The following is a 21,826-nucleotide window of genomic DNA, read 5'->3' as shown; positions in this document are numbered from 1 at the left end:
TTCATCGGGGATTATAACACTGGAACTATCAAAATGAATGTAACTATATTTTATAAGTTTCCCAAGTTATGATTAGAGGCACTGTTGAGAGCACCACACATTTCTTGCCCTCTCTCGGTTCTCAAGTGGCTTCTGATAAGCTATTGTGATGGGGTGTATTACAAGGATATATTGTAGCAGAAAACTGGAAGATCCAAAAGAATTTCCTACATTTTAAGGCAGCCTGTGAATTGAACACATGCTGCCTCCTACAAAAGAGAAGGGAGAGAAAACCCTTTTTTCCCCCTCAACACTCCTTTTATTATGTCAGCAGAAAACTCAGAGATGCTAAAATGCATGGAGACAAATGTTAAGAGCACTGTTTTAGAAAGGAACTCTTCACCCTGGCCCGTTGTATGAGAAGAAAGAGTAAGATGGGCATGGTGAGGTACGCTTTAGACTAGTGAATTGCTTGGGCTCAGAAGTCTTGAGTGCTCTGGGGAAAGGAAGAGGCTGAGACTAGTGGATTGCTTGGCCTCAGGTGTCCTGAGCTGCTTTAGGGAGAGTAAGGGGAAAGGAGAAAGAGAACAAGGAAAAGGGAAAGGAAAGAAAAAGAAATGGAAAGGCAATATCCAGCCTATACCTATGGGGCAACCAAGGGCCAAGGTTTCTTCTAATATCTGAGTTTTCTTGGAATGTAGCTAATCATAGAGCCTCCCACTTCTTGGTTCCCTCCCTCCTTCCCCACCAGGCAATCACTGAGAGGGAAGCCCACTTGGGCACTTACCTAGAATCTTACTAATGTTGGAGTTGTGCATGTCCGGGAAGGCTTGAAGGATTTTTCTCCTCTCGTCCTTTGCCCAAACCATGAAAGCATTCATTGGTCGCTTGATGTGTGGTTCGGTGCTAGCCCGGCCCCGGGCATCCCTGTAGACTCGGGCTTCAGCCACCGTGGCACCTCCTGTTGGCCAACAATAATACTGCTGTAGTTTAGCTGCAGAGCCATTCACGGCTTTACTTCCTGGAATGTCAGGGCATGAAGACACAAGATGGGTGCAAAGCATTATTAGCTGGATTGCAGATCTCGGCAGGGCTCATTTGTTTTCCCTGCTCTATTACCTTCCCCACCTTCAGCTTTGACACCAACCCTGGCCACCTAAAGCAGGGTTGGAGGGTCATTGGCCACTGGAATCCTTGGCTTCCTTCCAAGTGCAGCTTAGAGGCCACTTCATAACTTGGGGTATGGGAATATCTATATAGTATATGTATTTTTATGTATCTCTATATTTATGTATGTATATACATATAAATTTAATACCTATATTTAAGTACAGTTTGAAAAGTTTATCAACTGTATGTAAGTTTATATATATTATAATTTTATATGTTTTATTTTATGTATTTAAAAACATTAATCTGAGAAAAGAGTCCACAGGCTTTCTAGACTGCCAGATGGATACAGGGAATGAATTCCTGCCAAGTAAAGAAATAACAAATAAATGAAAGCCTTTCCAAATCTCAGTTGCTAGTGTCTTCTCTAAAAATTATTTTATATTTATTTTACTTACATGTGTATATATTGTTTTATAAAGTAGAATGTAAACTCTTTGAGGGCAGGAGTTGCTTTCATTTTTATCTTCCTGTCCCTAATGCCATCCATCACATGTCTGGTTCATAACTGAGACTTAATAAATTATTACTAACTAAATTAGGCTGAAATTTGACTGCTGAATAGTGTTGCTCATTTCTATATCTATCAGGTCCTTTTGGCCAAAGCTCCCTGAAGGCAGTGGTGGCCATGTCTGAATGATCTTTGTATGATCTCTCATAACTGAGCACAGTCCCTTGTACATAGTGGGCCATAGAATGACTTCCAATCAGCCATTCTTCCTGAGATCCCAAAGAATAACTAATACTGGGACAAGTGCCCACATTTCTTTTACATCTGATATAAATTGGAGAAAGTAAGCATGCCACAGCACATCCCTCTCGGAATGCCTCTTAACAAAATTTTTGTCTTCTCAAATTGTCTTCTGAAATTCCAAAGCAAAATAAATTGCTTTGTTTTTCCCATAATAGTCACTTTTTTCAGACAAACAGAAGGATTCCCTTCAATTCAGAGGCTCCAAGGTCTGCCTTTGGATATTGCTTATTTGTTAACTTCTGCCTAAGACCTATGTCTGAGATTGTTTTAGCTACCGATGAACACTAACCGTTTCTGCTTTAGGCAGAGTACTTTCCCCAGTCTTCTCCAAAATCTAGGGTTAAGCATGACCCCAGAAACCCTGAGGCCAGGGGCACAATATGGTTTAAGGCAAAGGCTCCCTTATAAATTGAAATTCATACTCTCTCCTTTCCAACCACTTCTCCCAAGAGTATTATTTCCTAAGTTCAATAAGCTCCTTTATAATCGACAGGTTGAAAGGGACTTGGGGTAGCCCCTACAATCACTCCCTTTCAGAGTCTGAAATGTATAAATGAATAGACTTTAGAACAAGTATTATGCAGATTATAGAAATAAGTTTCTGCCTCTCCCTGATAAATATTTTGGTTTTCCCCTACCAAAGCCCTCATTCTATTGCAGTGTATCATCCCTAGAAACCAAAGGGGTGCCTTGATAAATTGATGCAGCAAGACAATGTCTATACTTTGAATTTGAAGCAGGAGAGAGTGTTATGGTCAATCCACTTTCTGAGAAAACCAGATTAGTTGCCCTTACAAGTTCAAAAAGAAGCAAAACATATTTTGGAAGGCATCGTTATTGCTTTCTGGAAAAAGTAAATCCTTTCAGTTCGATTGAGTTATTGTTCAGAAGCAATGTGGACTAATCAATCTTGGGCTCGACCACTCTACCTCAGGATACCTTGATTAAGTAGAAATGTGTCGGTGTCAAAGTCCGTAATAAATTAGAACATTAAAGTGCATTATTATTTCATAAACACGGCCATCATTTATTGCCAACAAAAGACAGGATGAAAAGAACAAGGTGGGTATTCTGTTGGATATCCATTCTCCATGGGGGTAGGGGACTATCCCAAAAGGGCTCACAAATGCAGCCTTTTTGCCAGTCCCCCCCCTTCTTTTGAACCCCACTAGCTAGACAGAGAGATTCCTTCCATGGAAAGTCCCCAAGCAGAGGATGCATAACTAATACGCTACCTTTTTGCCACCATCCCCACAGTACATTAATTTCATTTAAAATGCACTGACCATACAGGATAAATTGATTTCACTCGCTACGGCTTTGACAGCCATGTTTATTGCGCAGTGAAATGTGGTGTAGCTTCAAGCTGACAATATCCATCAACACAGGGCAATATGCTGACTGCTGGGCCAGATGAAGGCATACATTACTCTAGAAGCAAAACACTTATTCAGATACGACACAGTGTCTTCTCCTGAGGATCACCAGGGTAATTTATGATGTCCTCCATGCCATTACTTTACAACTGACACGGATTCAGCAATTTATATACTTGCCCGCGTTCACATAAAAGGAGACAGGTTTGTGGGGAATGTCAGATGAAAAGACATTTCAATATTATTTTAAGTTAACTGCGATGCCACAGGTGTTTAACACAGGAGGGCCGTCTTTAATGCTTTCCACTCCCCATGAAACAAAGAAGTCAAGCTTTTTTTTCTTTTCTTTTTTTTCTAAGTCAGGAAGAGATGGGGAAAAGGAGAAACTTCAGGCAGTTTCTTCACCAACAGAGAGAAGAAAAGGTTTGTGTTGAGGCATCAGTGGATGGTGTTAAGACATCAAGGCCAGGCAAGAGACAGACTCCTCTCTTCACTATTCTCTGGGCAATGGGGCCTCCTCAGGCCTGCTCAAAGTTGTTGCTTGGAATGCCCTATTTCCTCTTTGGAGGAAAAGGCAGCATGGGAAGGTAGGAAGAAAGACAGACCTCTCTCTTTTTATGAATGATGCTTCAAATTTACTTCACTCCAAGGTTCAGAGGAGTCTGTGACTCTTCCTTTTCCTTACTCTTGCTAATCAGTTCTCCACCCTATTAACACTGCCTCCAAAAACCAAATTGAAACTACTATCTCATTTCCACCCTTAGACTATTTACCCTAGTAAATATACTAGGGTTTATGTATTAGTATATATATTAGGGTATATTTCCTAGTATATATTTCTTTGCCTTCAGTCTCTACTCAAATTCATCTTTCACACAGATATTCTAAATAATCTTTCTAATGTCATTTTTGACCCCCTAAACTTCAGTAATTCCCTACTGTTGACTAGATACTGATCTTCAAGGATCTTTCCAATGTGATCTCCATATTTTATCCCAATGTTATCCCATAAGATTTGTAGCTCAACTTGTTTTTTTCATCTTTATTGTCTTGCCCTCCTTTAGTACAACCCATGTCTCTACTTACCCTATACATGGGATGAATTCCTTTGCCACCTTTTCTTCCCTGTTCTAATCCTTCTCTTCCTTCAAGACCTAAGTCAGGGGTTACCTCTCTCAGATTTCTCCCTGCCCTGATACCATTACAACGTGAAAATGATCTCTGCTTCTTCAATATTCTCAGAGTTTTCTAACACTTTGCTTTTATCACCTTCTCCTTTGTAACATCAGTAGTATTTCTGCACTTATTTATAGCATTAGATAAAGATACTCTGGAGGGAGAATAAAGATTTGCCCCCAAAACCTCCTTGAGGGCAGGAGCTGTCTCGTCATGTCATCTTTGAATGACTTGTATCTCCTCTTGGACTTTCCACACATTAGATGTTAAATAAACTGCTGAACTGAATTGAAAAGTGATCAAATAAATATTTCTAACTCCTCTGTTAGAAAGTATGATCCAATTCTCTTTTCTCCTTGTAAGTTGCTCACCAGTTGATTTATCAGCTAAACCTGGGATTAAAGCCTGATTGGATTAAAATAAGAGAAAGATTAAGGATTCTCAGAGGCAGAAAGTCACAGAATTTTCCATAATCTAAATCATTTTAGAGACTATAATTTTAATGTGCCAATGGCAGATAGAATTAATTCTATATTTCAATTTATAATTCTAATTGAAAAACATTTTTGAAGGTCTTTAAGGGAAGACTGAAAAGAGAAGGAAAATTATTTCAGAAAATAACGCTATAACATTATTTTCCATTGTCTTCCCTTTAATTTGTGCATTTGAAAATGAAAACTAACTTCTTGTTATTATATCTTAAGTTACAAGGAAAACATGATTTCATTCATTTTTGAAAAGTATACCCAGCTAATGAAAAAGATAGTTTTGTTTTAAAATTATTACTCTTATGAATATGGAGAGACATGTTTCCAAATATCATCTATATTTTCAATATGGTTTGGTTCAGTAAGAATTTACCAAGCATTTACTATGAGCTGGGCACAGTGCTAGACAGGCAAAAGAAATTAAGTGACTTGCTAAGAGTCACATAGCTAATGTCTGAGGTTGGATCTGAACTCAGATCTTCCTGACTTTTGGATTGAAAATGAATGTCATGAAAATGTAATGATCAATCTTGGCTTCAAGGAAAGACTAATAAAGTAACTCCTCTGGTATTCTAACCATATTTTCAGGAATGGGAGCCTATGGATGGGTGGGGAATGCTGCATTTAATGTCAGACTTTTCCCAATAACTTGGTTAATTTTGCTGAACTGTTTTCCCCCCTCCTTTTTATTTTTTGTTATAAGGGATGGCTCTGTGAAAGAGGAAGGGGATAGATATAGAAGGAAATATAGGTTTAAAAAATCAATAAACTTGGCTTTTAAAAAAAAGTGGAATGGTATCCACTTCAATGAAGATGATCATCCTGTTCTCTCTCCTAATTAGAATATGTGAGGATTTCACTTCTGCTCATCACATTTTTGGAAGAACACTTGACATGTTGAAAGATGTCTACAGATCGGGGCAGCTAGGTGGCGCAGTGAATAGAGCGCCAGCCTTGGAGTCAGGAGTATCTGGGTTCAAATCCAACCTCAGACACTTAATAATTACCTAGCTGTGTGGCCTTGGGCAAGCCACTTACAACAGATCGCTACCTGGGGTGGCAAATGGAAATACTGTTAGACTAGCACTGGTTGAAAGACCTAGGGAACTTTCAATCCAGAAAAGTAGCCTTTTAGATGGGTGTGGGTTTACGGAAATAAATGTTTTGTAAAACTCTGAAGAAATGTGAAAATATGCATTCTGATGATGATGATGATGATGAAGATAATGAAAATTAATGGATGTCTTTAAATATTTGAAGGGTTCTCCTAAAGAGGGATGAGATTTGTCCTTTCTGACCTAACAAAGAAGAATGTGAATTAATGTGGGAGGATGGAGATTATAGAGATAGATTTCTGAAAGAGAGAATTTTACCCAGTGCCTCTCCCACCCCACCACAGACATACACAAGAGCTTTTCAAAAGTGAACTGCTTCAAAGAGTAGTGAGTTCTACATCACTGGACACCATCAAGTGAGGACTGGATGATCACTTGATATACAAATTGGATAAAACAAATGAAATAATCCTCCCATCTCAGAAATTCTTTGATTCTTTGGAATGATGCTGAAGAGTCACAACATTTTTCCCTAGGTGTCTCAAGAGAATGACTATGTTGAGTCCAAGGTAAATTAGAGAAAATGGTCCTGTTTATACAAAGAATTATAGTGAAGGGTGGAAATACTTGAGTGGTCTCTTAAGCAGCAACTGAATACTTATTAATAAAGAGAGAGACAAATGTAGAATGTTTTGTTGCATATCAGAACTCTTGGCAATCACTGCATTTCAAACCATAAGTAGGTTCTTAGCTCCTTCAACCTGTCTGTCAAATAGAATCTCTTTGAGGCTGACATGTGAGATTTGGGCTGGCATTGAAGGATACAGCTGATTGCCCCTTGTTTGTGCTGATGAACAAAATGAGGAATGTATTAGGGACCTAAATTTTTTGAAAATAGATCATTAAAGAAATTGAGAAAAGTAAATCAAAAATTAGGGAAAAGGACAGGTATTAGAATTCTGGACATAGTATTTCTTAAATGTTGATTTCCCCCCCCCCCACAAATGACAACAAAAAAAATCATCTTAATGTAAAAATTTAAAGTAGGGAATGGTTGATGGTTTTCTATCCATGATCTATATAGCTTTCTAAAAATTTCTTATTCCTACTATACTACCAGAATGAGAGAGAAATTTCTGAACTAGGAAGCTAGTGAAGATTAATTTTTTTTGGTTGCCCTCATGGCTAAACTGATAGAAAAAGCTAAGAATATTGCAATAAGTTAGGAGGAGAAGAATAAATGTCTTCTCTTTCTGTTTTTGTTTTTACTTCCTTCACTAGCCAGACTCTTGTTATTAGTCTTCCTACAAAGCCATGGAAAAACCCATGTAAGGACATAATTTCATAATTTTCCAAATCAAATATCCCCAAAATGTCAAAAGACATTGGACTGGTTCTAACTTTGAATCCTGTTTTCAAATCTCTTTTAGATTTCAAAGTTATACAGCAAATATTGTAACTCCAAAGACTAAATGAGCATGTAACTGGGGACATATTTGAACTGTTTTTACCCTTTATTTTGTTCCCAAGGGGTCAGTTTTTATTCAGTTCTCTTTCTTTGGTCTAAGGCCTCTGCAAGAATTATCAAGAGAAGGCTTAAGAATTTTAAAATTGTCTGATTCTATAGGTGACTGAAATAAAATTGCAAGAGAAAAGCTAGAAATAGGTAAACTGATCCCACAAAACTTGTCCAATTTAGAGAAGCGGAGGTCAAATCTCACAGTGTTTGTTTACTCAGTCAGCCAACACCCCCTATGTGCCAATACCATACTTCAGCTGGGGCCTTATCCATCTACTGCCCACACTCAACAAAGAAGATTAGTTCTAAAACACAGCAGAGTTCATTAGGGGAACCCATTACCAGTTGTGAAGTTCTTGTCAACATCAAATGAATTGTTGGAATGTTCCCTACAAAGAGATTCAAAGACATGCTTAAAACTGAAAAATGTAGCAGGGATGCAAATTCGGCTAAGTAAATGTGGTCCTCACTTACAATATCTTGAACAAGGGTTATTGCAGAGAAGTGTTCAATTTTCTCTATCAGAGAATCCATTCTCCTGAAACATCAACAAGAAGAACCCAAAATGGGAATTCCCGAAGGTCAGCTTGGAGGAAACATAAACCTCTAATTCAATAACTGTGCTACTGCTTTGAGAAAGGCCTTATTATTGCAACATCCATATGGAGCCAATTGGACATTAATGACTAATCAATCCCTCCCCTTTCTATTCTACTTAGAGTGTCACAAACCATGTTTAGATTAGCCCGTTTCCTGCTTAGGATTGCTCAAGATGTCTTTTGTTCTTTCAGGGCCCAGCCTGATGGAGGCAGCTTAAACAAACACACCACCCGAGTGGCGCAGGAGTTATAACGTGCCATATGTGAATGAACAAAGGGGCCATACTAAAGCCTTTTGTGGTATTTGTTAATGTTTTTCATCTGAGCTTAAAAAGACTTAATGACTTTGTGGTGAGCTGATGCATGTGGCTCGTGGCTTTGCAAAATGAAGGAAATTCTAGCCAGCAAGATACCCGTCTATATTTTCCAGAGTCCCTAGCTTTCCATTTCAGGGGAAGAGTTTTCTTTCTTCTTCTTCTTCTCCTTCTTCTTCTTTTTTAATTAGGTTACATTTTGCTTCACATATCTAAACAACATTCTTTATCTGGATTAAACTTGTGTTTCCCAGGACAATCTGAATAGCTATCTTTCCTCTCTCCTCTCCTCTCACTCTCCTCTCGCTCTCCTCTCTCTCCCCTGAAACTTGCACACAGAGCACCAGCTACTCCACATGTACCCACATAATAAGTATGACCTGCAAGCTGCTGAGCTAAGGCAGTGGGACCCATTTAACCAGAGACCAGATGTGACTGGAGCTACAATGAAGCCACAATTGATTCTGGTTCCTTCCCCTTCCAAGGGAAGCTGGCTGAGATTCAGCTAGACCCTTCCCCTTTGCTCCTTGCCACTCCCCACCTCCATCCCCACCCCCAAGTTCAATACATAGGGCTGATGAGCTGGAAACTCCATGGGTTTCATTCAACCTAGGTCTGAAGCAAAATGGAGGGAGTGAGAACCCAACTGAAGGAAAATCCACAGACTGGCTGACCTAGAAGATGGGACTGATCACTTAATGTTCAAAAATATAGACTTATTTATGATACTAATTCCAATAAACTGAATAGTTGGATTTGAGGAACATAGTCACATCCCTCCCCCTCAGTGTACAAGCATACCTAAAAAAAATGCAAATTTATGATGACATGCTTTGTGAAACCTGAATAATTCTGATAAAAACATAGACTGGACAAGTGCTTGGGATTCAAAGAGAATGCTCACCCTCATTTGGCCATGGCTTATTTGTTGGGCAAATCAGAGGTCCCAGAGGTCCCAGAGGTCCCAGAGGTCCCAGAACCTACCCCTTTCAGGACAATCCTGAATCCTCCATCTATAAATATTACTTACCATTACCTGTTTAGATGCTACAGCTTTTGCGCCTGTAAGTGGACAAAGGTACAATGAAGCGTCCAAGGGTAGTAAAGTTCTTAAGAATAGGTATTACATACTCGATGAATCACACAGAATGTTAAGAGCTAAACGGGACCTTGAAACACAGACTTTAGGAGCCTAGAGTTGAGAAGGGACTAAGGTCCTAGTACATATGATTGTAGGCTGGGAGAGAATTTAGAACATAGAACACAGAAAGATGTTATGGAGAAAGAACACAGATCATGGAATGTCAAAGGCTTCTGAGAAATTAGAACATAATTTGTCGATGCAAGAAGGAATCTTAGAACATAGAGAAAATTGAAGCCTGGAGGGAAAGGTGACTGATTAAAGGTCACATGGGTGACAGAGATAGGATGAGATCTCAGTTTTCCTGACTCTCACTAACATGACTGAAATTGATTTCCAACATGATCAGAATGGGGACAATTGAATTATTCCAATGGTAATCAAATAAAAAGACCATTGATAACTTTAATTCACTAGCTTCTCATTCCTATTTATTTTTTCCTGTATGTAGGTAGGTTGCTTCCCCCTCCTCTGGCTTAATATCCATAACAACAACAACAACCACAGTATTAATAAAACAAGCTTTAAGGTTGTGATAGGAAAATTAATATTTCCTTGCCAAAAAAAGGAGGAAGAGGATTGAAAGACAGCATGACAAAATGGAAATAATAATGTGTTTGGAATTTGAGGACCTAGGTTCAAATCCCATTTCTACTACTATATGACTTGCACTAAGTCATTTCCATTTCCTGGCTTCTACTTTTCTCCTTATCATTTGGGATTTGATATATGAGTTCTAGGGACTTCTAGAGTTCTAAATCCATAATCTTGTGATCCTATGGCATTCTCCAGAGCATGTGATGAATAATTTTAAAACATATATAGAAATACTTTTAGAAAAAAACCAGATATTTCATTGAACAATAGTAAATTCTTGATAATAGGAAATAATTGATAAGTATATCCATGAGATTTATCAAATGTAACCAAACTCAGTTGACTTTCAGATACAATCTATGGCAAAGAGCCAAAAGTGAAACCAAAAGAACATCCTTGGGCAATATTCATGTGAACTTGACCAATCAAGTGCTAATATGGGAGTTTCAAACAAATGATTGAATTTTGCAGATTCTTAAAAAAATGAAATTGGGTTTACAGCAATTCAGAACTAGATAGTGCCACTAGAATTTATGGGAGGTTTGTCCTTTAGGAGTCCAGATTTAGCAATAAATGCAAATTGCATAAGGAAGTGGTAGAGACTGTGCAACTCAGCACTACAGGCTGCAAAATATTGCTCCTTCCAAATATCCAGCAAGATAAGTCCTGGGGGCTAGAATTATATATCAGAAGCTTGCTATCACTGATGGACAGATGGTCAGCACAAATCCCCATGCTATAAACATGGACCTCAAAATATCCTGGAAAATTCAACTAATAAATTATACTACAAACAGACCATTATCACAGAACAAACAGCAGTTGTCCTCAATCACCTACACCAAAAAAACAAAAACAAAAAAAACAATTTAATGACGTTTTAAATTGATATTATCAAAAGAAACACTCATAATCTCCATACTATGTAGAATGAATAGTTTTCAAATTATAGAGACCTAGAAGGAGAGATCAAAATCATGTGAAGCATAATGAGGTACTTATCATCTGTTTTCCTATCTACAACCTGAATTGTACAAAGGATACAGTCAATGAATCTATAGAAAATGAACCTGGAACCTTATAATTTCATCCAGCTCCTGTATAATGTTTGTAAAACATTAAATATAAAAGAGTAATAGCAGGGTAGGGAGTTGTGTCAGGACCATTTCTCTCTGAATCCCAGCAAAGAGATGAAATGAGTCAATAATAATTGATGATGATGATGATGATGACTGTAGCACTGTTCATCTGTGTAGTACAACTGTAGTCAAAGATCTGGACTTGGATTTAGAAAGAGCTTGGCTGAAATCACTGGTTGTGTGCTCCCTGGACAAGTCACTTATCTTTTTAATGTCCCAGACAACTGCCTGAGACTGGTGCCGACTTGTGCTGGGAGAAGAAGTTCCTCACTGGGACCTTTCTAAGGATCCAGTCAAAATAATAATAGCTAGCATTTTGTTGAGTGGTTTCAGTTTAGTCAACTCCTCATCACCCCATTTTGGAGTTTTCCTGTCAAAGATACTGGACTGGTTTTTCATTTCCTTCTCCAGTTCATTTTACAAATGAGGAAACTGAGGCAAACAGGGTGAAGCGACTTGCCCAGGTCACACCACTAGTCAGTGTCTGAGGCTAGATTTGATATCAGGTCTTCTTGACTTCAAGGTCTGCATACTGTCCACAAAGGCACCAATCTAGCAGTCAGAGTAACATTTACTTAACACATGGTTTATGTATACATTATTTCCCTTGATCTTTCAAATCACCCTGAGGTCCTGAGCTATTAGTATTTTCATTTTATAGATTAGAAAATTTTGTATCAAGTGACTTGCTTGGAGTCAAAGGAAACATTCAAATCCAAGTCTTTCTGTTTCCAAGTCTAGACTTCTCTCGCTATTATACCAAGCTACCTCATATTTAATGGTTAATGGAAAAATTTAAACTTATTTGGTATGTGACTCAAGATATCACATCTGAAGGCAGTGCTGGGGGTATTTTGCTTTTGTTATTTTCTTAAAATTTTCTTTATTTAAGGCCAAGGTCACACAGCTAGGCAATTATTAAGTGTCTGAGGGATTTGAACACAAGTCCTCCTGAATCCAGGGCTGGTGCTCTATCTACTGTGCCACCTAGCTACCCTATTTTGCTTTTGTTATACTGATGCTACTCCAACACAAGTTTTTTCTCCCTTAGCATATTATCTCCCTTCATTATCATTGCAAGCTAGTCACCCCATTAGAAACTTCTACTCAACATTTTATTGCAGGTGATATCCTAGAGTAGGCATCTATCCTTCATGATCACTGAAAAATGGAGCTGAAATCCAATGAAGAGGCAAAATTCCAAAGTAAAACTCATCTCTTCTTCCACTAGCACCAAGGCAACAGAGAAACCAAACCTTTGAATTAATTCAAAGTCAGGGAAGTCTCCTCTATTAATTAGTTTTTGACCATGAATCCAAAGTTCAGATCACTGCATCCAGATGAAATGCATGACAGACAGAGTCAAAGGAGAGAAGAGATTTAGGCTTGGTTTTCTCCATCCCACAAGCAGCTCTGTAGCAGCCAGCAACAATTACCCGTTTTCATCTTGTCCTCATTCAGGACTGATCTTCCCTTGAAGTGGGAAACTTAGACTGAAGCAGCATAAAGCCATCTCTATGCTATAGAACCAGAATATGTATATTGAAATCAGTAAACTTCAATTTGTAGTTTCAGTATAAATTTTAAATGACTGAATATACTGCTTGTGAAATTCTATCCTAGGCTGAGAGTTGGTATATTAACTTTTAGTTCAGAGCTCCTTTTTACAGCCTGACCCTAAATGTAACAGTTTACAATATGATGCAAACATTGATCAATTCTTACCTTTGTGTCTTCTCATGGGTACAATTCAATTAGGGCCTTGGCAACCGTGCACCTTGGTTTATTGAAGGCAGCTTGATCTAGCAGAAAGAGTTCTGGACTTAAAAGAAAAAGGCTTGGGCCTGGGACAAAATATTTACAAGCTCTGTGCCTCAGTTTACTCATCTGTAAAATGAGAATGTAAGACCTACCTCAGAAGAGTTTTATAAGAACTAAATGAAATGAAATATTCAAGGTACTTTGTTAACTATTAATTACTTCTATTGTTGCAGCTACTATCGTACTAACTAAAATCATGGAATATTCTGGGCAAGCTATTTAATTTATTCAAGCCTCCTTGTTTCTTTATCTACAAAGTTGAGATAATAATATTTATACACCATATCTCATTTGGATGTTGTGGTTTATAAACCTGAGTGGTGCAGTGGATAGAGCCCTGGATGTGGAGTCAGGAAAACTTGAGTCCATAACTTAGCTCAGATTCTTAGCTATGTGATCCTGGGCAAGTCACTTAGCCTCAGTTTCCTCAACAGTCAAATATTTGAGGCCCTTACCTCACAGTATTGTTGTGGAGTACATGAGGCTACACATGGTAGGCTCTATAAAATGCTTATTCCCTTTCCTACAGAAATGGAGCTTCTGTGATGATGGTGATGATCTAAAATTTTGAAGAATCCATTGTAAGATAACTAATTGTTAAAAAGAGATCAGCAGGAAGAACAAATAAGAAAACACTACCCTTAGAGGAAAATAGGTGAATTGAAAATTCCCAATGACAACACCTTTAATGGTGTACCCCATTTATGATCTGGAAACCAATACCTTTACCAGTACACATGTTAGCAGCAAGAAATGCTAGATCCTTGAATTTTAATCCAAAAGACTACATTTAAATTGTTTTTTAACTTCCTGAGGCATCAGTTTCTTCATCTGTAAAAACTTTTACTCTCTATCCCACAAGGTTATTGGAAGGAAAGAGTTTTTAAAAATGTCTTATAACACTATATTAACATCATTGCTATTATTACCAGTAGTATACATGAAGGAGGCAATTAATAATATTGGTTAAAGGAAAAGAGAAAGGAGTAAATGAATAATGAAAATGGAACTCTTCATTTTGCTTAATTATAGCCCAAAGAGATATAACCTTACTGTTTCCTATAATTTAAAATTGGTCTGCATAGATTGCAGAACCTTCATTTACCACATAAGTCCATTGGTGTTTGTGTAAAGTAGGCTAATAGATTGCTGAGGATTGGGAATATAGTCTCTAGTATCAACTCTTGCTGGTACCTGGGGTTTCTTTTTCAGCTGTATATATGTGCTTTGTGCAGGGGCAGGGAAAGCAGACCTGTTTTCATGATGCTGAGAAAGAGTCTGCATGCAGTTGGTCCTACATGGACTGCTCCTTTCGCATCAAAAGATTTCCAGTAAAATGCAAGCTACTCAAAGGCAGGGAATATGTATTTACTTTTGTCTGTATCTTCAGTGATTGACTCAATACTTACTTTTTAAGCTGGATTGGAAAGGGAAACAGGGTCATAAAACTAGAGATTGGTATCATGTTGACTGGGGGTCATGGTTATTTGCTGGACCAAAGAACAATTCTATTTATGATCAGGTTTTTCTACTGTTGGGCTTCCATGTAGCAGTAGACAAGGACTTGGCCTGCTTTAGGGCAGCTGGGAAGCTTCTATTGCCTAAACCTCTTTCTTCTACCACAACAGGAGCTTTCCATCACCTGGAGGATTCAATAGAAATTATTCTCCACCAACATTAAAAGTTATTTTGGAGCTTTTAAGATACAGCAAATATATTTTCTTAAGAGAACTTTATCTGCTTGTTTAAGAAGGCTGCACTTTAAATATAGTACTGATATAAACTGGTGCACAGGCTCCTGTAAAACCATTTATATCCACAGTAAAATACATTTTGTGATTTTCACGGTATAGCATCAGGTCACAGGCATGGCCCTTTTGAACTCTGTTTTTTTTTTTCCTCAAGGCTTCTCTGCAGGCCCTCCCATGCTTCCCTGCTATACTGCCATGAGGCTATGCTACCAGCTCTCTGCATTGTCTTCTAAGTTGATTTTTTTAGGGTGAACTTGCCCTTCTATGTAAAGAGTAGAGATGTCCACAGTCCAAATGCAATTTTGACTGCCATTGCCATTTCTTTCCAACATAAGTTCTCTTTTTTTGTAACAGATAGGATTAGATTTGGGCTCAAGTACATCTAGTTCAGGGGTTCTTAGCCCCTTGGGCAGTCTGGGGATGCCTATGGGTCCTTTCTCAGAATATCTTTAAAGGCATGAGACATTTTTTTTGAAATCTTAAGTATTAGAATATCTTTAAAAATTCATGAAACCCTGGTTAACCTCTGCTCTAGTTCCCTTTACTTTTACTTTCAAGCTCGAGATGAACAAATTGAAGCACAGCAATAGTTAGTGATATACTTATGGCCCCAAAGTCAAAATTGTGAAACTAGCCTGGACTCTGCATGCTGTTATCTTTGATTTTCAGTCTAAGCCAAGGACAAGGCCTGCATCACTGCTCTCCCACAGCACCTTCTTAAGGACTTTACAGAGGAGTATCAGTATATGCTGACCTACTAAGACAAGACTATTTTCAGGGCCAAAAGAACCACCCAGTAGGAACGTCCATTTTCTGCTTTCTGCCCTTCCCTCCCCAGAATTGCTCTGATGAACACTTCTAACCCTCTTCTCCCCTTTCCAAAATCTTACATCTATCTTCACTGCTCTTTTACCAACAATTTCTCCTTGATGGCTGTGGTCACTGAGTCTTGCAACTGCAGTATACCATTGCACAAAATTGTCTTCATAATTTAGCAGTGAAGTCTGAGATTCATAAGCCTATTCATCTGATCCAATCATTTCATTTAAAATTGGTGGAAACTCAAGTCCAGAGAGGGAACCAAATGACCCAAGGTATGTGGTCTAAATTTAACTCAGGTCTCTTAGTCTGTTGTCAAATATCAAAAGGTTGTCATTTGGAAAATGAGAATAAACTCATTCATAGAGTTAAATAAGACCCCATGGATGGATCTTACAGGAAGCAGATTCATATTTCATATAAAGAAGGAAGAGTAAATGAGAGCTATCTGGCACAGAAGTAGTACTTAGTTTTGTCACTGGAGACAAAATCTGGGTGCAAAGTTGATTAATGCTGCCAAGATCTATACCCAATCTAAAATTCTATGGCTTCATATTTGAAGAATTTCTCTAAGAGAGAATTTGAACAAAGAACTCTCAGAGCTCCAAAGAGTAAGCAGGGCTAGGACTTAGAACCCATCCTAAGTAATATCTGGGATCTTCTTGTTGTCCTTGGCAAAGAATCATCTCTCATCTTAGTAGGAGAAAGGGTTAGCAGATTCTAAGAAACTGGCTTATCATTAGATGGGGCATTCTGAAAAAGTCCCAAGGCCAACCTTCTTACTTTATCTCTATTCCAAAACTCCTTGGGTCATCATAAATCCTAAAAGATGAGACAATATTGAGATATGATCCTAACAAAGACTTCTAATGGCAAAGTTTGGACAGAATCCTACCAATTAAGACAGTTCTTTTAAAAGGGATACTTCCTCAGTTCATAATTGATTCCCATTTAACCAAAGATGGCTTTTTATTCATAGAGAAGGTTTACTTTCACCTCTCTAAGCCTGAAAGAATTCTATATGAAAATGAGGTCATCCCATGTTTTTCTAAGATTGGGGTGTTAATGTCCACTAAAAAGAAATGGTTTAGGACATTGGAAAACTCAGATTTAGTGTCATTTGCCCAGCAAACCAATGAAAGAGTGCTATACCAACTCAATGAACCCATCTCTTGCTATTGAATGAATGAATGAAGCCCTAGGGGTCAGGAAAACATCACGGAGAATTCATCTTTGCTACAACAAAACATATTGTGGGCTTTCTGAAGACCTGAGAATCACAGAATGTCAGAACTGGTGGGAATCTTGGAATAAAGACCATTGACAATCAGGGAGACACAAGAGCATAGATTTTCAGAACAGGAAGGGACTTTAGAACATAAAATAGAATGTCAGCGTCAGAAAGAACCTTAAAATACACAACACAGAGCTGAGAGAATTGAGAACATAGACTGCCAGACACAGGAGGGCCCTTAGAAAATAGAATAGAGAATGTGAGAAATGAGAAGACCCTTAAAGCTACATCAAAGAATATCAGAATTTTGACAGATCCTAGAAAACAGAATGTCATCTCTAGGAAGGACCACAGAAAAGCAATGTCAAAATTAGGAGGGATCTTAGAGCAAAGATGTTTGAACTGGGAAAGTACCTGATAACATAAAATGTTAAGAGGGAAAAAAGAGGACTTTCGAAAAGAGAAGAGAATATGAGGGCAATGGCGGACTGCTTCCTATCCACTATTCTATAAAAGATGAAAATGAGATCAAGAGGAGGAGGTGACTTATTCAAGCTCATAAAATTAAAAAAAAGGACTGAGTCCATAACACAGGACTCTCCATTGGTTTTTCTCTACTATGTTACATTGCTCCCATAGAGAGTGAATTGGGATAAGGATTAGCTCCTCCTCTAAATGGAGCTCTCAGGAAGGGAAAAAAATCTGTACAGATATCAGCTAAAAAAGCAAAAGTTGAGGATCAATCTTAATGACTTCATAGTGACTGAGAATCCCCTTTATCCTGGTTCTATTTTATCTAGAGACCCAGAATTGGGGCCATTTAGCCCCTTTGAAGTCCTTAACTGCTTCAGCTCCAACCAGGGCAAAAACGTGTTCTGCACATCCTCAACACCGATGAATTGGGGGATTTATAAATATCATGGTGAGCGAGAAATGCTGTCTTGTCACATTCAAGCCAAATAACAGCTGGACTTTAAAAATAAAATGTTGAAGCCATTTGCCTTTTATATTTTTAATTTCTGTTTTCCCTTTGTGGGGCTTTGTCATTTGATTTTGATGAGTGGTTAATGCGCACGCACAGCTGCCTCTGTCAGTGGCCTTTAGCCCCCTGCCTCCCTATCCACTGGAGTCAATGCCTATGATGCTTGTTGAGAGATTCAGGCCCTTTCAAAGTCCATGGGCATATACCAGGAACCCCAGACCTGAACATGGACTCAGCTTCACAAATAATCCAGAAAAGCAGTCCCCCAAAGGTTTTAGTGTGGGGGTATTAGGATTTGCTGAATTGTTAATTTATTTATATATTTATTTGTTTGGGGCAGCACCTGTCTCTCTGACTTTGCTGAGAAGAATGGGAGGGAAAGGAGAAGCAGTCAGGAAAAGAAGCAGGAGGGAGGGTATTACCTTTTTAAAGGACTAGGAACTAGTCACGCATCCCAACAACATGGGGTTTTAGCTGGAAAGGACCTGAGAGGTCATCAAATCTAAGACTTTCATTTTCAAGAGAGAAAACTCAAGCCCAGAGAGATAAAATGCCTGCAGGAGGTCACACATCTAGTCAGGGGTACAAGAAGAATTTAAATACTGCTTCTTTGAGGTAAATCCAGGGCAGACATGGAGGTGAGGGCTATGGGATTGGAGGCATGGGATCTGCTTCCCCCTCTTTATACACTTGAGCAAGCAGTTGCTCTAATTCAACAGAATTGGTTTCCTTTGTACTTCTATGTATTTTAGTTTATACATTTAAAAACATTTTATTGAGGTCTAATGGCTTCACCAGAATTCCAAACAAGTTTCACTTTCTCTGTCTCTCTCACACATATATGCATATCCCCCCCCACACACACACACACACAGACACAGAGAACTCCTTAAGTGGGAAAGGACATGGGGCAAGAAATGCAAAAACTTGGGTTTGAATCCTCACTCCATCACTCATAAACCTTGTGACTTTAACCAAATCACTTCTCTTTTGTTTTCTAATGTGCAAAATGAGGAGGTTGAATGAGATCATTTCCAAGATTCCTAATTTGGTGCTCTGTGACTCTGTGAAGGGCTGACTGTGTGGTCCTGGATAGACTTTAATGAGAACTGTAACACAACTCATTTGAGTGTGGCTGGTCGAGGCTTGAGTAGGTGCCAGGGAATGTGTCTGAGTGGTCAGCAGAAGGCAGCCCCCCCCAAAATGCCCTGCCCTACTGTCACCTCCCTTCCCCAGCACCCCCTTTCACAGGCATCTTGCTTCTGTAGGCACTAAGGCCGGTAACCAGACTCCATTCATGAACTCACATTCCCCCCCAAAGCACATAGGCCTCAATGGCAGCTCAGGACTTGCTTCTGAGGAAAAGATTTCACACGCTCCAGCAGTCCCCAGCCACTACAATCCTTCTAAAGTTACACATGTCATGTGGGGTACTCGGGAGGGTACAGTAACAGGAGAGGCAGTGGGTGACACATGCTACTATATTTAGGGGAAGGGAAATGGGCCACACCAAGAAAGGTCACGAGAATTTTGCCCTCCAAACACCTAGACACCAGCTTTGGGAAGAAATCCTATATACACAGTGCAGAGTAAAATGGAGGAAATTCTTGGGAGACCTCCCAGAGGCTCACCACTTTTATTGTACTCAGCTTATAAAAAGATGGTGAGGGTTTTGTTTGGTTTTTCATGATGGTAAGTGTCCGGAAGCCTGTCTTTACTGTCCATGCACTGATTCTTGATCTTCAAAGCAACTGAGACCACCCACTAGATTCTCTCGGCATTCTGAGAAGCAACTGGATCTATTTATGCCCACTTTCCAGATTAACACAGGGGTGAGGAGAGGTGAACAGATATGCCCTGGCAGCTTGAGAGACGGGAAGAGAATGCAGGTCTCCATGGTGACCAAGTCTGTGCCCAACAGAACAAATTCAGCAGGACACAGTGTAGGACAGGGAGGCAGGAAGCTACCACTTCAAAAGTTATCCACAACATTTACTAGCCAGGTGACCCTGAGAAAGTCACCCTTGCTGAGTCTCAATTTCCTCATCTGTAAAATGGAGAAAGTAGCATCAAACTGGCAGGGCTGTTGTGACGATCCAGGGAGACCATGTCTGCAGGACCTTTCACCTAAAACACCATATGAAGCAGCTGTGATATCTTCTGACCTCAGAGTCCTGGGTTCACTCCTGTCTCTGACACATACTTGCTGTTTCACCTCTGACAAGTCAATTATTCTCTCAGTTTTCTAAGATAGGCACCAATCTGCATAAGTAGAGGGATTTCCTCATGAGGGGATCCTATACCAATGAAAGTGACTCCTATTAAATGTTATGTCTATTATGCAGTGTAATATAAAGATAGATAGATAGATAGATGGATGGATGATAGATAAGGATAGATGGACAGATGAATAGATAGAAAGAGATGTCACATTATTGAAATGACTTCTTCACTCTGCATTTTTGGACAAAATGGACCAATACCAAAGCTAAAACCAGTCAGCAAAGGTCAAAATTGAGACCTTCCTGATGATCCACAGGGGAGTTAATGTATAGTGACCCACACAGGTTGATCCTAGGCTGAAATGCTTCCTCTAGGCCATCCATGAGACCCAACACTCAAAACCTTCTGCAGCTCAACCTTACCAATTAAATAAAGGATAAACCATTAATCCAGGTATTCAAGGTTCCTCCCATCTGGATCCAATCTATCTGTATAGTCATATTTTATGCTACTCCCTTTCATATCCTTTATATCCCAAACCCACTGCAGTATTCTCTTTCACCTCTGCCCCCCCCCCCCCAGCTTTTTGTCAGAGACATAGCTAGCAATTTCTGCACAAAGGGTAGCCCAAACCATGCCTGGGTTGAGGACTGTGACATGCCCTCAAATTAAGATTTTAAGGTGAACCACTTGTTCCTACAGATAGCAGGGTGGTTTGCAGAAGAGCTCATCTGCGACATGATAACCTGGCTTTTTTGTTTTGTTTTGTTTTGTTTTTGTAGGAGAGAATAGAAGTATGGTCTCTGGTCACTTCCTAGTTTTACAAATTCTGCTTGCTAGCTAGGTGCTGCCTGCTATAGTTTCTACGTAGCTTAAAGCCTGAAAATGCAATCGATAGTCTCAAAATTTGGCACCCTGGGCCACAGCCCCCAATGTCCCACTCTATGTATACTGTCCTCCATGGTCTTTGTTCATTCTAAGCTCTCCATCCTTGGAATGGTTCCATCTCCTATTCCAGTCTCCTCCTATTGAAGTAGTTTCTTGACCTTTTTTCAAGGCCCTGATCAGATGCCACCTTCTCCTTAAGAGTCTTCCCCAACCCCCCAAAAAACAACTGGTGAAAGTGATCTCTTTCTCGTTGAGCTCTCCTTCTTTGCATCATAGTTGTTGATGCAGTTGTTCTTCCCAAATTAGAATGTAAGCTCCTTGAGAACAGGACTTGTGCCATATCTATCTTTGTATCTCCAAGGCCTGACACAAGCCCCTGACCTTGCCAAGTTGCTTAATAAATGTTGAATTGAAATCAACCAAGTATTTCCCAAGCTGCAAAAATGTGTCCAACTCGGTAACCAAATACCATCCTGTTCTGCCATCTTAGGAGAGAACTGCTTTCTGGAAACTTCTTGAAGTATCTCCTGATCCTAAACAGCAATATCTCTCAGTGCTTCTGCTGCTGACTCCCGGGTTGGTACTTGAGCACCGTCCAATGGTTTTGTCTGATTCTGGTCCTGCTCAGATATGTTTTAGGCCACAGAAGCGCGGCTGTGGTTTAAAGGGGGTGAAGGGGGGCCAGGTTTTCTCTCCCCCTAGGCTAAAGAAGGAATTCTGCTTGAGGCCAGAGACAGGAGTGAGTATTGTGTTACATTGAAAAGAACAAATTAATCTTCTCTGACTGGTGGGAGGGAGGGT

General features: G+C 39.3%; 1 protein-coding gene across 16 annotated transcripts in view; it reads right to left on the bottom strand.

Moving 5' to 3' along the window:
* Positions 1-21,826, bottom strand: part of SOX6 (SRY-box transcription factor 6) — a 640,189-nt gene that overhangs the window by 18,923 nt on the left and 599,440 nt on the right. For 12 of the 16 annotated variants that reach the window (XM_074230208.1, XM_074230209.1, XM_074230207.1 and 9 more), the window contains one exon: positions 767-1,000. In XM_074230208.1, the coding sequence (XP_074086309.1) occupies positions 767-1,000 (234 nt within the window). The remainder of the gene's footprint in view (positions 1-766; positions 1,001-21,826) is intronic. The other 4 variants (XM_074230203.1, XM_074230215.1, XM_074230204.1 and 1 more) reach the window with 1 other exon arrangement.

Source organism: Macrotis lagotis, chromosome 3, assembly GCF_037893015.1.
Source record: "Macrotis lagotis isolate mMagLag1 chromosome 3, bilby.v1.9.chrom.fasta, whole genome shotgun sequence".
Lineage (NCBI taxonomy): Eukaryota > Metazoa > Chordata > Mammalia > Peramelemorphia > Peramelidae > Macrotis > Macrotis lagotis.
The sequence above is the reverse complement of the archived record's forward strand: the minus strand, read 5'-3'. Positions and strand labels throughout refer to the sequence as shown.